Source organism: Teleopsis dalmanni, chromosome 2 (assembly GCF_002237135.1).
Source record: "Teleopsis dalmanni isolate 2A chromosome 2, ASM223713v2, whole genome shotgun sequence".
NCBI lineage: Eukaryota > Metazoa > Arthropoda > Insecta > Diptera > Diopsidae > Teleopsis > Teleopsis dalmanni.
The window spans coordinates 161,123,280-161,136,938 of record NC_051847.1 but is presented as its reverse complement, the minus strand read 5'-3'; the positions used below and the strand labels follow the sequence as shown (position 1 = coordinate 161,136,938).

General features: G+C 26.1%; 1 protein-coding gene across 4 annotated transcripts; it reads right to left on the bottom strand.

The window, feature by feature from the left end:
• Nucleotides 1–76: 76 nt before the first annotated feature.
• Nucleotides 77–12,800, bottom strand: LOC119677620 (C-terminal-binding protein). 4 transcript variants are annotated; one of them, XM_038089045.1, is made up of 8 exons: nucleotides 12,386–12,800; nucleotides 11,116–11,555; nucleotides 10,628–10,933; nucleotides 10,296–10,556; nucleotides 10,093–10,233; nucleotides 9,785–10,007; nucleotides 4,009–4,199; nucleotides 77–205 (listed from the first exon to the last, which is right to left on the bottom strand). In XM_038089045.1, the coding sequence occupies exons 2-8, from the start codon at nucleotides 11,308–11,310 to the stop codon at nucleotides 137–139; spliced, it is 1,386 nt and encodes a 461-aa protein (XP_037944973.1). In that variant the 5' UTR covers nucleotides 11,311–11,555; nucleotides 12,386–12,800; the 3' UTR covers nucleotides 77–136. The 4 variants fall into 4 exon arrangements, with proteins under 4 accessions (XP_037944973.1, XP_037944975.1, XP_037944974.1 ...); XM_038089047.1 differs by having other exon boundaries at nucleotides 4,024–4,199; XM_038089046.1 differs by having other exon boundaries at nucleotides 10,102–10,233; nucleotides 12,386–12,799.
• Between the last annotated feature and the right edge of the window lie 859 nt (nucleotides 12,801–13,659).

Genomic DNA, 13,659 nt, shown 5'->3' with positions numbered 1-13,659 from the left:
TAAATTTATATCCTAGAAATATGGCTATAGATTTATTACTTATAAAATATTTTGTATTTATTTCATAATATTTATTAACATAAGTTTGTATACATAAGATTTTTTATTTTATTTTAATTTTATATTTTTGCATCTATTATACCTCTGATTGTTCTGGCTTATTTATAGACGAATGCTGGTTATTACCGTCGGGTGCACTCAGAGGCTACAAGAAAAAATAAAATATTTAACAAAACTTATCAGAAACCTATTAAACCTACTAATATATAACTTCATAAATACTATATAGCAAACAACAAAACGCACAAAAAGATTATTTTAATATATATATATTAACATATAATTAATAAAAAGTCGACAAAAAGTTTAACTTGACTTATTTTTAATGTATATAAGGCGATTATTTGAGCACTTCCCTTTATCGAAGTTAATTGTACATATATAATATATATATATATAGTTATATTAATGATCAAGTATAATACAGGTAATTTTCATAAACATTTTGTAATGGATAGTTTTTAATATATCAAATAATAATTATTATTGGTACGATCATTTAAGAAATGTAAAAGAAAAAAATTTCCTAAGAATTAACACATATAGAACAGTAAATAAAAATTATCTTGTTATTTCCATTTCCATTAAGTTCTTCAAGTGATTAGTCATTCCCTCCAAGACCACGTCAAATATTTTTATGTCAATTGTTAAATAAACACTACCCTCTTAATAAATTGCAATAATGGTTAGGGTCTGTTGCAGTTATATACTGTCATGTTCTGAAAAAATCACCTGAATATGCCACATTATCTTAAAATTATCTGAAGATTGCTTTAATATTTTCGAAATTTTTTTATAACTTGTGTTTACACTCATATAAGTACACCCGAAACTAAATTAAGTTTAACAAAATGATCCGAATATCCCATATTGCTTCAAAACTATCGGAACATTGCTTTTAAATTTTCTTAATAACTTTTGCTTATACACAAAACTTAAAATAATTACACCCGAAAATATATCAAGAGTCTTATCTCGAAAGCGAACAAAAAGGAATTAACATCCACTAATTCAGTATTAGTATCCTATTCGGCTCGAGAAACATGCAATAAAATGAAACGATTTAATCGACAGACATCACATTCAGAAGAAATCAAGAAAATATCTGAATTATTTTACAGTGGCAAAGAAATGGTACAGGGAAAATAGCAATAATAACACTGCTGTACGTAAATTTTCAAACTAAGGACACTGACATTTTAAAAAATTAATTGAAATTAAAAACAAGATATAACAATCCTAAAAGGCAATAAAAACTTCTCTTTTCAAATTGCTCAAAAGTACATTTTTTCTTTTTCTTTTTCTTTAATATTAAATCAATGTTTATTCAAATTGAGCTTCAGGCCCAATACTTCTCCTTCTTTCTTCTTTTTGTCTGTCGCTTTTTAAGCTTTGATCTTAAGAAGTGCTGCAATGCTGCATCGTTGGTATCGTTATCTAGCTAGTTTCCTGAGCAATTTTTTTCACTTGAAAAATACACGAAATCCGAATAATTTTCAGTATCCACTTTCTTCGCCTATTTTCGGGTTTGGGTACAATGGTTTACCGACTGAGTATCGTGGTCCCGTCCTGCCTTTTAAACAAAAAAATGTACTTTGGTTTCAAGACCGCTTTCTGCCCTATTTAGGTCAGATATATAATATTTGCGCTCATATATATTCAATATTTGTTACTATACTCACTAATATATTGGCAGTAACAGTTACAAAATCCTAACACTAATCAAGCAAAATCAAAATGCCATCTTGTTAAATAATGAGGAATCGTTACATATGTACTTTCTTGGATAGCCGAATTCTAGAAAGATGCGAGCATTATACTCTAAAGTCTATTCAAAATCATACAATTTGAAGATAAGGCAATCAATAAAATAAGGCAAGTAAAATCGTAAAATTAACTACCAGCTTACCAGTTTAGCGGTAACGCCTAATAAAGTCATGTTGGTGAGTGGAAGACAAGATTAATAAGACAATATTCTCTTTTACGATTTTATAGAATTTTATTCTTTTTTTTTTTTATTTATTATTATCCCTTTTTTATTTTGATTAATTTTTTAATCAATTTTCAAATCATAAATTATAATTTTTACTGTTGTTGCTATCCAAGATTCTTCTTTATTGTAAAAGGTGCTACGACAGATCCTAAAACACATGCCACAAAATATTTTTAAATACCGTCCATTTCTTTATCCTACTTAAAGGATATCTGTTGTGAAAAGTGAATGGATAATAATGATGAAAAAAGATTTCTTTAACTTGTCATCGAATAAATTCCATCACTTTGCCCTTTTGAGATTTCAATAGGTTTCCATATCAGCTTCAATGTAAACCTGAAGGAGCAGTATCGTGGTATTCATGAAAATACGAACAGAATTAAATACTAGACCAACAATTTTATTGAAAGCGGCAAATAAGAAAAGGCAAGCTAGGGTAGTCTTGATACTTAACTCCTTCGTCTTTTCTATTAGAAACATTAAAACTTTAAAAACCTTGATTGACACTCAGATGATTCAAAGTAATATATGAGCAAATAGAAAATATCACGGCGTGCTGGGCGATACATAAATGATAGGAATTTTGATGTTTCCTAAATTATTATCTCCAATTATGTGCCTATATGCGTCACTTGATAGAGAGGTTGGTAAACTTGCGCCTTCTTATACTTAAGTGAAGGGTAGGCGTAATAAAATATGAGGTACGATTAGACATCTATTCTACATTGGATACTATTAATACTATTAATTGGACATTAACGTTTTAAACGTTGCGATTTCGTAAAATTTGAGAATATATTTGGTATTGATATTTTGTTTAGTGATTATAAGTGTTAGCGTGGAAATATTACAATTTAATGAGCTCAAAATGCTGTGAGAAGTCTAACTGATAAAATATTGCTTTTATTAACTCTATAGGATACAGTACATTACAATGAATGGTGTGAATTTTGAGTGTCTGAGGACGGTGAATGGCAGCGGTTGACTTAAAACTATTAAAAATATGAGTGTGGTTAAAGTAGCCAGGGAAGTGAGTTAATTTTAGGCAATAACGCACCTCGAAATACAAAAAAATTTATTTAAATTTAAAACTATAGAAACCAGAATAGTGATAGTTGTGATACCAGTGATTCTAGCAATAGCGTCTAACAGACGTAATATTTCTGATTACTTGGGAACCTTAGATGAGACAATGCCAATCTACAATTATTCACGAAGTTACTATCGTAAGAAAATAAATATATGGTTGTAGAAATATTATAAAACAGCTCGATTAGATCGTGTAATAATAGTGTAAGGTGCAGATAACTTTCTAAAGAATTCAAAATTTTGTTTTATTCAAAACAGTTGACTTGTTATAAAATTAAATCAATAGTATTACCTAGTACCTATTACTAAATTGATAAAGTTTAAAGAAATTATATCAAGTCTAAATCTTCAGATAACACAATAAATTTGGCATAATCTTATTTAAATCAAAATAACACATACCTAAGTAGAAAAATATCTGTTGCTATTTTAATGACGAGTGAATCACCTAGTAGAATGATTAAAGGCAATTATTTACAAAAAAATTATTATTAACAAAACCGGTACAATAATTGGTATAGAGCTCTACATAGATAAATATTTTACCTACAATGAATGAAATTGTGGATAACTAATTTCGAATTATTTATAAGCTAATGCTTCTTATTTGAAGCAAATAAATATAACTGCACTATTCCCCTAGTGCATAAATTAAATCAATACTTAACACAATTTAATTCAATACAACACCTGTAATATAATTAATCCAAAATTCGAAAACATAATTCTAAATTGAAAATATATGACTTTGTCATTCTTATATATAATACAGAACAATAATAATCTTAAGCAGCAACAATTTTACATTAATAATATAAGTGAACTGTGTACAATAATATGAACAACACAAAACAACCATTACCTACCGATTTACTACTCACAATTCCAAGCTGATGTCCCACATTAGGATGCATTGGATTAACTGAAGTTGCAGCCAAAGAGCTACTTGCCGTAGATGATGGAGCAGCTATACCACTTCCAACGCAGTGAGGAGAATCAAGTAGTGTTGTGCTATGTGCTTGTTGAATAGTTCCAGTATAATATCCGCCATTAATTCCTGTTTATACATATTTTAAAGTATAACAGAATAATGGAATATTTCTGTTTTTTCTTTATACATATATGATCATATATCATTTTTATATATAAAAATCAACCGAAAATATATCTTCATATTTTTTAAGTAAATAAATTGGATTTGAAAATAAAAACACTTGTGTTTTTTAACATACGAGCATTTATAAAAATAGTCTTCTATAAACTATCAAATAGTTTATATTACAACTAATCTAAATTTTTATAATCTATCTATACATATATAGTATGTACATTTAAACTTTTGACTTAAAATAGTGCATCCCAACTTAATTTAATAACGTAAAGTTAATTTTAAAACTATTTTGATTTCAATGTCTTGTGAAGATTATAATCAATAAGAAAAACCATATCTTGAAATTACTGAAAACTGGCTATTTGCAAAATCAAATAAACTGAATAAGTTTCAGCGTTCAATAATACGTCTGTATAACTCTTTCTTATATAAGACTAAAGACTTAAAATCATTCGGTACCATTTTCACTTTCTATAGAAAAACAATATATCTTTTCAAAGTTTAATAATATTAACATAACAAGCTACCAGTAACTGCAGAGATATCGCGAGCAGTTGCAAGGAGTTAGATAGATAGGGTGCCTAAAACATACATTCGGAACATCTAAAAGATCTTGGCATTCCGCTGGCATCATTCAAAAAGTTATTAAGTACTTTCTGTACTGTATACATATGGTATGTGGAACATTTTAATACACGAAAAGAAGCTTCAAAAATTTGTAGACATCTTTACGCAAGTTGATTACAAAAAATATCGTTGATATACCACTTAAAGATGTCACTTTTATAGTAAATATTCTGACTGCAGGGTATCTGATGATTAGAAAACCTTACTAAGAGATTAAGAGGCTTGTCCCAGTTGTGAAAAAGACAAAGAAAACGCAATATATATTAAATATGTTAGGGCTTTTTTTCTAAAGGATCTTTGATGGCTATAGGATTACACCTTAAACAACATTTCTGACTTTCTTAAAAATTCGAAATGGTTTCAGAAAAACTTTCACCCTTTTCTCCTTATACTTTCTCTTGTTACATTTCATTAACAATTACAGTGTTACCGGTTTTTAGAGTTTAGCTCTATATGCGTGTCATTCGAAGGTTAACAAAAACCGCATTAAAGGTCTAAACAATAAAATTTATGAATATATAGAAATTAGAATGTAAAAATGTATGAAAAATAAACTTAAAATGTTAACTTAAACATAAGGTAATATAAAGTATTTAGAATCATTTCAATTTCATTTTAAATTCAATCTAATTTTTATATTATCCAGAAAAATTTTTAATGCCTAATTAATTGACAAATAATTTATGTTAGATAATGTTATATTATCCAATGATAATAATAACGTAATCTTTATCAGAACTTTGTTAGTTTTAAGCTATTATTTACATATAGATGTTCACATGAATTCTATATCTTTTATTTAAGATCCTACAAGTTTTAAATTTCGAACATAAATGGAGAAACACAGGCCTATTTTGATTGCATATTTATATAAATGCATATGTTTAAGTAATGAAACAAAAGTCTATTTTAATTGCATATATATATAAACACATGTTTAAATAGCTTGTTATAAAGTGAAAGTGGATGGCACAAAACCATTATCTAATTATTTCTAAAAAGAAATTATTTTTTTGGATTAAAATAAACAATTACTATGTATACAAAAAATTACATAATCGTATGGACCAAGCAAAAGAATTAATCATCATCTAATGTTTATTACCAATTATAACACTGACTTTCGTTTTCTTTTATAAATTTTCATAAAAAGCCATCCATATATAATAAATACATAAGCTATCTCAAGTGTTCTGTATTCTACTTTTTAAGTAGCTGTAAAATAAAGAACTGATGGTTAAATACTGTTTTTTAAACACGAAAATAATCGAAATAATTATAGGAATTAATTGCTTTGACCTACAAAATGTGTTCCACCTGTCACAGATTTAGATGGAAGAATGATAAAAATTTTTTTCTATAGTTGTGAAAATAAACCGATTTAAATTTAAACTATTTAGTTAAATAAACATATTAAATGCTTAATAAATTATTTACACTGTAAATGTTGAGATGTTATATATATATATATACCTATATATATGTTTAATTTTATTTATAATAAACAAACGTTCAACTAAAAACTTACGAATATTTTTACCTAACCTAATATTACCTAATATTTTTACCATAGATTTTTCTTATATACTTAAAATTCAAATATAAATATATAAATTCGTTAAATTATCTTATACATGAAAATCAGATTCGAACGCCATATCGTGTCTGTACAACTTCGAACGGATCAATCTTCTAGAGCCAAATGCTAGAACAAGCTTTGAACAACTGGAATATTTGAAACTTTACTTTTAATACATTCAAAAGAAAAACTCTCCATAAAGTAAACAAAATGAACCAAATAACTACTTTAAACAGTATGTGGCACAATGTTTAGACACGAATCTATGTAAAAATTTAAATTAAATTGCGATATTAAGAAACAGACAGCGAAATTTTCTTGAATTAAGTTAATTTCGAAAGTGTTCATACTACCGCAAATTAAAGAAATCGAATGTTAAAAATCAAATACTTCACACACCATTTGTATCTGAGAAATTTTAAAAGTTGATTATTATAACTATAAAGGATGGCATTAGCTTTAATGGATTTCAGATATGTGAATTATTATTTTTCACTCTATTTTAAATTAATAACAGTTACAATTTTTTCTCTATATTCAAATTTTAAAATTTAAACTACTTTCGAAATATTTTCCATTTTTATTAAAGTCAACTGTCATTGATATTTATTTATAAAAAAAGTCACTTTTTCGTTATCTCAACTTTATCTTTTCCTTAAAATTTATCTTACGCATAGTTGCTTTTGAAATGTCCCCTAATTTCAGACTTTATTTCAACGAAATTAATTTATATTCCTTAATTTCGTTCTAACTTTTAAACTGAATTTTGCGTGGAAAAAATAACTTCATTTCGCTGAAACGAAGATGGAATTAAGATTTTTGTGAAATTAAGATGTACCTAACATAATATTAATATTGTTGAAAAATAAATGCTGATTTTTACTAAATGAATTTGTGTCTAAGCATAGTGTCATACTTGTAACAAATTGTCTTATAATCAAACTTAATCTGATAAACTAGTATTAATATTAACTATAAAAATTTCAACATATTTATTTTTAAAAAACTAATTTAGTCTCAACAACCAGCCGATAAATAATATCCTTTGAATACAAAAACCTTAAACATTTTGAATATATATATATATACTCAATTGAACTATTGCTATTTTAAATATTTATACTAAAATTTTTTATATTATACTCCTATCAAAGTTCAAAAAAATATGTTAAAGAAATTAACAATTCCAAGTCATATTGAAGAGTTTTAAATATGCAAACAAGTGGAATACAGAACACCACTCATTATATATTAAACAAGTGATTTAATCTTTCTTAAGTCAATAATATCAAAAGTAACGCTATTTGTTTTGCATTTCTTATATATACACATATATTTTAGATATTTATTTTATGATTTATTAATTTCATTCAGCTTTCACAGTTATTAAAAATTATATATATAATATAAAATAACAGTTAATCTTATATCAAACTATATTCCGTTTGTTTTTGTGTTTATTTAGTTTGACTTCTAGATATTTTTATAGTGCTTATTTTACGTGGAGTGGTGTTTATGAGTGTTTATTTGCATGTGTAAGATTATGTTATTTTACGTAAATATAATGAACAAATTTGCACACAAAATGTTTTACAAGAACAAGTTCATTTACAAAGTTTAAAAAGTTTATATGTCGATCATACATATTAATTTTTAATAGTAACTAATTAATTTTTCTTTACGCTTAAATGAAAAATTATTAGATAAGAGATTAAAATATTAAAACGATATCCTATATGCAAAATGTGTTGATAATAGGTTCGCATTCTTTGTACAACAATAAAAATGTCTATATGTTATTGTGCGGCGTCTGTTTTATTTACGCATATGCATATGCATATACATATACAATTTTTAAGGTGAAAATAAACATAGATGTTTAGTTCATTTAATAAAATAACTACCTTCGGCTTTCTTTAAATTAAACGTAGTATTTTGTACACATATATCGATTTTTTTTCTGATTCAAGTAAAAATAAACGAAAGTCAGTATTAAAAACTTATTACATTTTTAAACATTATGACTTTTTAACACAAAAAAAAATAATTGTCATAAAAATTATAAGATTTTTAAACTGTTACAATATTTCATTTAAAGTTTGTATAAGACATGATTATTTCATTGTTTTAATAAAATGATAAATATACAAAAATACTACAGATTATTTTTAAAAAACAAAAAGAAATGTATATAAATTTTATATCCATTAATAAAATTTTTTTAAAGTGTTTTTGAATAATATAATGGTAATCATAAATTAAAATAATTCTTGTGTTGCAATTTTCGCATATAAATTTTATCAATCTTCAAAATTTAAAGATTTTACAAACATTTTATGTTAACTGAACTTGTATAAAATTATTTTCTTCTTTCTTTAAACAAAATTACCTCTACATCAAAAGTAAAGACTGAAGCAACCAACATCAGTCGTTTAGTTTCACCGTTATTAAGAACTGCTTTAGTTGTCTATTTGTCCAAATTAACATAAACAATTTATAATTTTTATGACAATATATCAACATATGAACTATGGGCTCTTGCACGCTAATCAAAATTTAGAATTTGGAAGATTCACAAACCGTAATTTATTTGCTTGAATTGTATATTTTCTAAAATGTATATGTCTGTCTTCTGTGTTTTAAGTTATAAAATTTAAACGTTAAATTTACTTAAAAAATTTAATGATTTTTTTCAAAGCAATATATATATTTTAACATCGCATTTCCAAATAATAAAAAAAAAATTAATAAATAATACAGAACATACATAATATATAAATTGAATGAAATATGTCAATGATATATTTAAAAATCTTTTTATTATATACAAACATTTTAAATGCAAAAAGAAGTAAATTTATTAAAACACAGAAGCAAAAAATTTTTGTTACTGAGGTTGTTTATGAAGTTTTATATTGAGCAATTGTGTATGCGTAAGAATTTAAAATTAAAAAAATAGCCGACTAAATGTGGTTTATCAATTAAAATTTAACTCATACTGTGAGCCAAACTTTTGATATAAACGAATTAAGCTCATATACACATATATCTGTTTATATATAAATATAAAAGTTTACGTATAAATGAGAATATGGGGAACAATTATACATTTTTTTATTAACCACTTTTTGTTTTTATATTTACTTTATTTTTACTCAAGTTAAGAACTATTCTATTTTAAATTTTTCTTAATTTAAATGTTTGCTTTTGTTACCTAATAGTATTGTAATTTTTTTAAGTATTATTGTTATTGGGTTATGCTTATTCTTAAATTATTTTCTTTGAATAATTCATTTTTCTTGGTTTGATATTATTTGTAGTTTACCTTCTGAATAAACAGCTGCAGCTGCTGCTGCTGCTACAGCTGAGGCTGGGGTTCTCATGAAGTATTCCTTATTCACACAATTTCTTAAAACGTCTGGAATATTGCCTACAATTGCCCGTCTAATTTCAGTGGCAGCCATTTCTCTCAATTCCGTTGCGGATGCGTCACTAAAAAAGGCTGCATGTGGTGTACATATTAAGTTCGGGGCATCCTTGAGGGCTCCCTGAAAGAAAGCATTTGTTAATGATCAATTTTAATATTTTCTTTACAGAGATTGCGTAAAATTGTTCGTTTTACTACAATCTTACTTGAAATACATTATAGGGTTCATTCTCATGGACATCTAAAGCAGCTGCTCTTATTCTGCCTTGTTTTAAAGCAAGGGCTAAAGTTTCATCATCAACAAGACCACCTCGTGCGGTATTAACTAAAAATGCACCAGGTCGCATCTACGATATTAAACAAATATTAGAAAAGAAGAAAAAAATGCTTGCAAATTTGATAAACAAACCTGTTTAATTGTGAATTCATTAATAAGGTGATGGTTGTGTTCATTAAGTGTACAGTGCAATGATACGCAATCTGATTGGAAAAGCAAATCTTGTAGGGTGTAGACTCTTGTTAACCCAAGCGATTTATCTATACCATCCGGAAGGTACGGATCATAAAATATAACATTAAAGCCAAACGCTTTTGCTCTCAGAGCGACGGCACTACCAATTCGACCAAGACCGACTAAACCTAATGTGTCTCCACGAATTCTGGCACACCCCTATATACAAAAAACATACATTATGCTTATAATATGCTGAATAATAATATTTTCAATTTATTATGACTTACATGTGCTGCTTCCCGAACTTGTTCGGGTCCGGTAAATTTTTTTCCTTCTCGCACCATATTCGCTAACCAGTAAGTTCTGCGATATAAGTTTAAAATGAGACACATAGTTGTGTCAGCCACCTCCTCCACGCCATATCCGGGAACATTACATACAGCAATACCAAGTTCACCTGCTGCCTTAACATCAATATTATCTGTGCCACTCCCAATACGAACAATAATACGCAGAGCTTTAAACTTTTCTAAATCTTCTTTTGTTAAAATAATTGTATGCCACATAAGAGCTCCAACAGCTTCATTTAAAACCTATAATATTAAGAAGATAAGTTAATTTTTAGATGATTACAATATTAACTAAGAAGATGAATCTTTATTTGTTCATTTATTCATTGATCAAATATGTTATTGCTTAAAAAATTTGATCTTACAAATGAATAACTCACTTATATCCAAATAAATAACGAATATGTATTTTATAGATGTCATACCTTCTCATGTATTTCTGATGTACTTTGCGCATCACAAAAGGCCACTGTTGCAACATCTTTTAGTATGGGCATTTCAATTGAACAATCTCGGCCATCAAGCAAAGCAACAAGTGGACGTGCCTGGAGCGGACCATTGGCAAATGTTCCTTTCACGTCCAAGCGCGCTCGTTTTGGTAGCATCATATTCTTATCCATTATGGTTCTATTATTTTACACTATTATATTTTTTTAGTTTTTTTTTTATTTCTACACAACACGAAATCAGTACAATTCAAAACAATAATTTTTTTTAATAAAAGATTAGTGATTTAATTTTTTTTACACAAGTAAACTATTTTTTTAAAATGTGCTTAAATGTTTTTGCTTATTGTAAAAATAAAATTAAAACCTCATGATAACCAAACTTGTAGTTTTTCACGTATCATATTGATTTCCCATTTCTGTAAAAATAAATGTAAATTTTATTTTATACATACAAAATTTAAATATATATAAAAATATATATGTAATTCATTTTTAAATCTGCTTTGTTCCTTTAATGTTAAATATACATATATTAAATGAATCAACTTCGAAATTGTATCATAACTTTTTATAATAACTTTATATAATAATTAATACATCTCAGAACATTAATTCAATTTATTTTCGCAGAACTGTAATTTAGTTTAGTATTTACATCGTAAAAATTTTAAGACAATAAAACTGAAGGCATTTTAATTTTTTTAGAATACAAACACAATTCTAAAATATATGAATTGTTTTTTAACATAAAGCAATAACATAATCTTTTATGTACATATATTTCAGAAATTATGTGTAAATTTAACCCGGTTTTTATTATTGACAGGTACTCAACTCTAAAAAAGTCGATATTATGCACTATTTTGCACTTATAACCAATAAATGGTTGTTTTTTTAAAAAAAAAAAAGTTTTATATAGTAGGTAGAATATTTCGAGAACCGCATCAGCACCAAAATTACTTCAACTCCACAAAAAATTTAGAGCACAATATTTTATAAACTTTTATTTTCACAACTTCACTCACCATAACTTCAACAAATTCATTTAACTATATTTTTGTCCACAAACAGGCTTTACAAAATTTTTTCCACCGTCCTCGAAATATTTTTTATTGCGGCGCCGCAGTACCGAACCTTTATATTATTAGGAGTTATTGTCTCGATAAATATATTATGTTGCACATTTGTCTTTTTAAATATTTTTAACTTTACACGCAAAACCAAAATCAATCTGTGATAAAATTACCTTCAAAATAAATATTTTCAGAAACTATATAAAACAAGCAACGCAGTCATTGAAATCCAACTTCACATTTGTTCGCTTTTAAAATGGCGGAAAAATTAAGGAGAATTCGGCGAATTATATTTGTTTTTAGTACACAAATGACGCGATAAAATTCGCCGTAATTTTAACTATTTTTATTTTAGTCTCAATCAAAAACAAAAATTTAATTTTAATACTTTATTGTTCTGTAATATATTTTTATTAAAATATTAGAATTACTATATATATTACACCACATACGCAAATAATACTCCACACGTTCTTAACATTAATTTAGTACTCTGAATTGTTGCCACGTTTTAAAATACTCTATATGCCACAAAAATTTTTTCACGTTCTGCATTAACCCTTGAATGCCTACATTTTCTAAGAATTTTCGCCTACAAATGCACAAATCATAAAATTCAATATATATGTTTTCAAATTTATATATATGTATTAAAAATAGATATTATTGTATATATATAATATTCAGCGAATTACATTATTCATTAGCGAATCTAATATAAATTTTTTTCGCCTTTAATTTGGCAAGCATACATGTCGGCTAATTTTGGTAGCATTTCCTGCAAACGCCATGTTATGCAAGGATCAAGCGATTCTCAAACACGAACGTCTTACAATCGTTTTGTTTGCTTATTTAGATTGTTTTCCAAGCATGTTATGCAGATAATAATATGATTTATAATTTCATAATAAATGAAATTTTAATTTCATTTTGTAACTTTATAAACACTTATGCTACACTTTAATAACAATTATTATATGAATTATATGAAATTATAATCGAATAAAATACAAAAACCAGATAGGTAAAATGACAATTAAATTATTTGTAAAAAATTGAATTGAAATTAAATACAAAATTATATTATAATTATAGTAGTTTGTGGTAAGTAAATAAACTAAAAAGTTATTTTGACATATTGACATTTTAAGCTAAATTTTTATGCTGCATTTAAATTTTTACAGTACTAATTGTATTATTTATAAATTTAAAATTTTTATAATTAAATTCATCACAGTCAAACATGACGAAGAAGCTATTTTTTAAAATAGAAAGAAACATAATAATGCAAGCAATAAACATCTTACTTTTTAATTAATTTTAATTAATATGTTTTGCGTATTCTCCAATATTTATGTTTGATTTTTGGAAATGTTCGTTGACACACAAGTATGCGTAAAACATATTTATTAATTACCAAAAATTAAAATTTTTATAAAATTTAGTT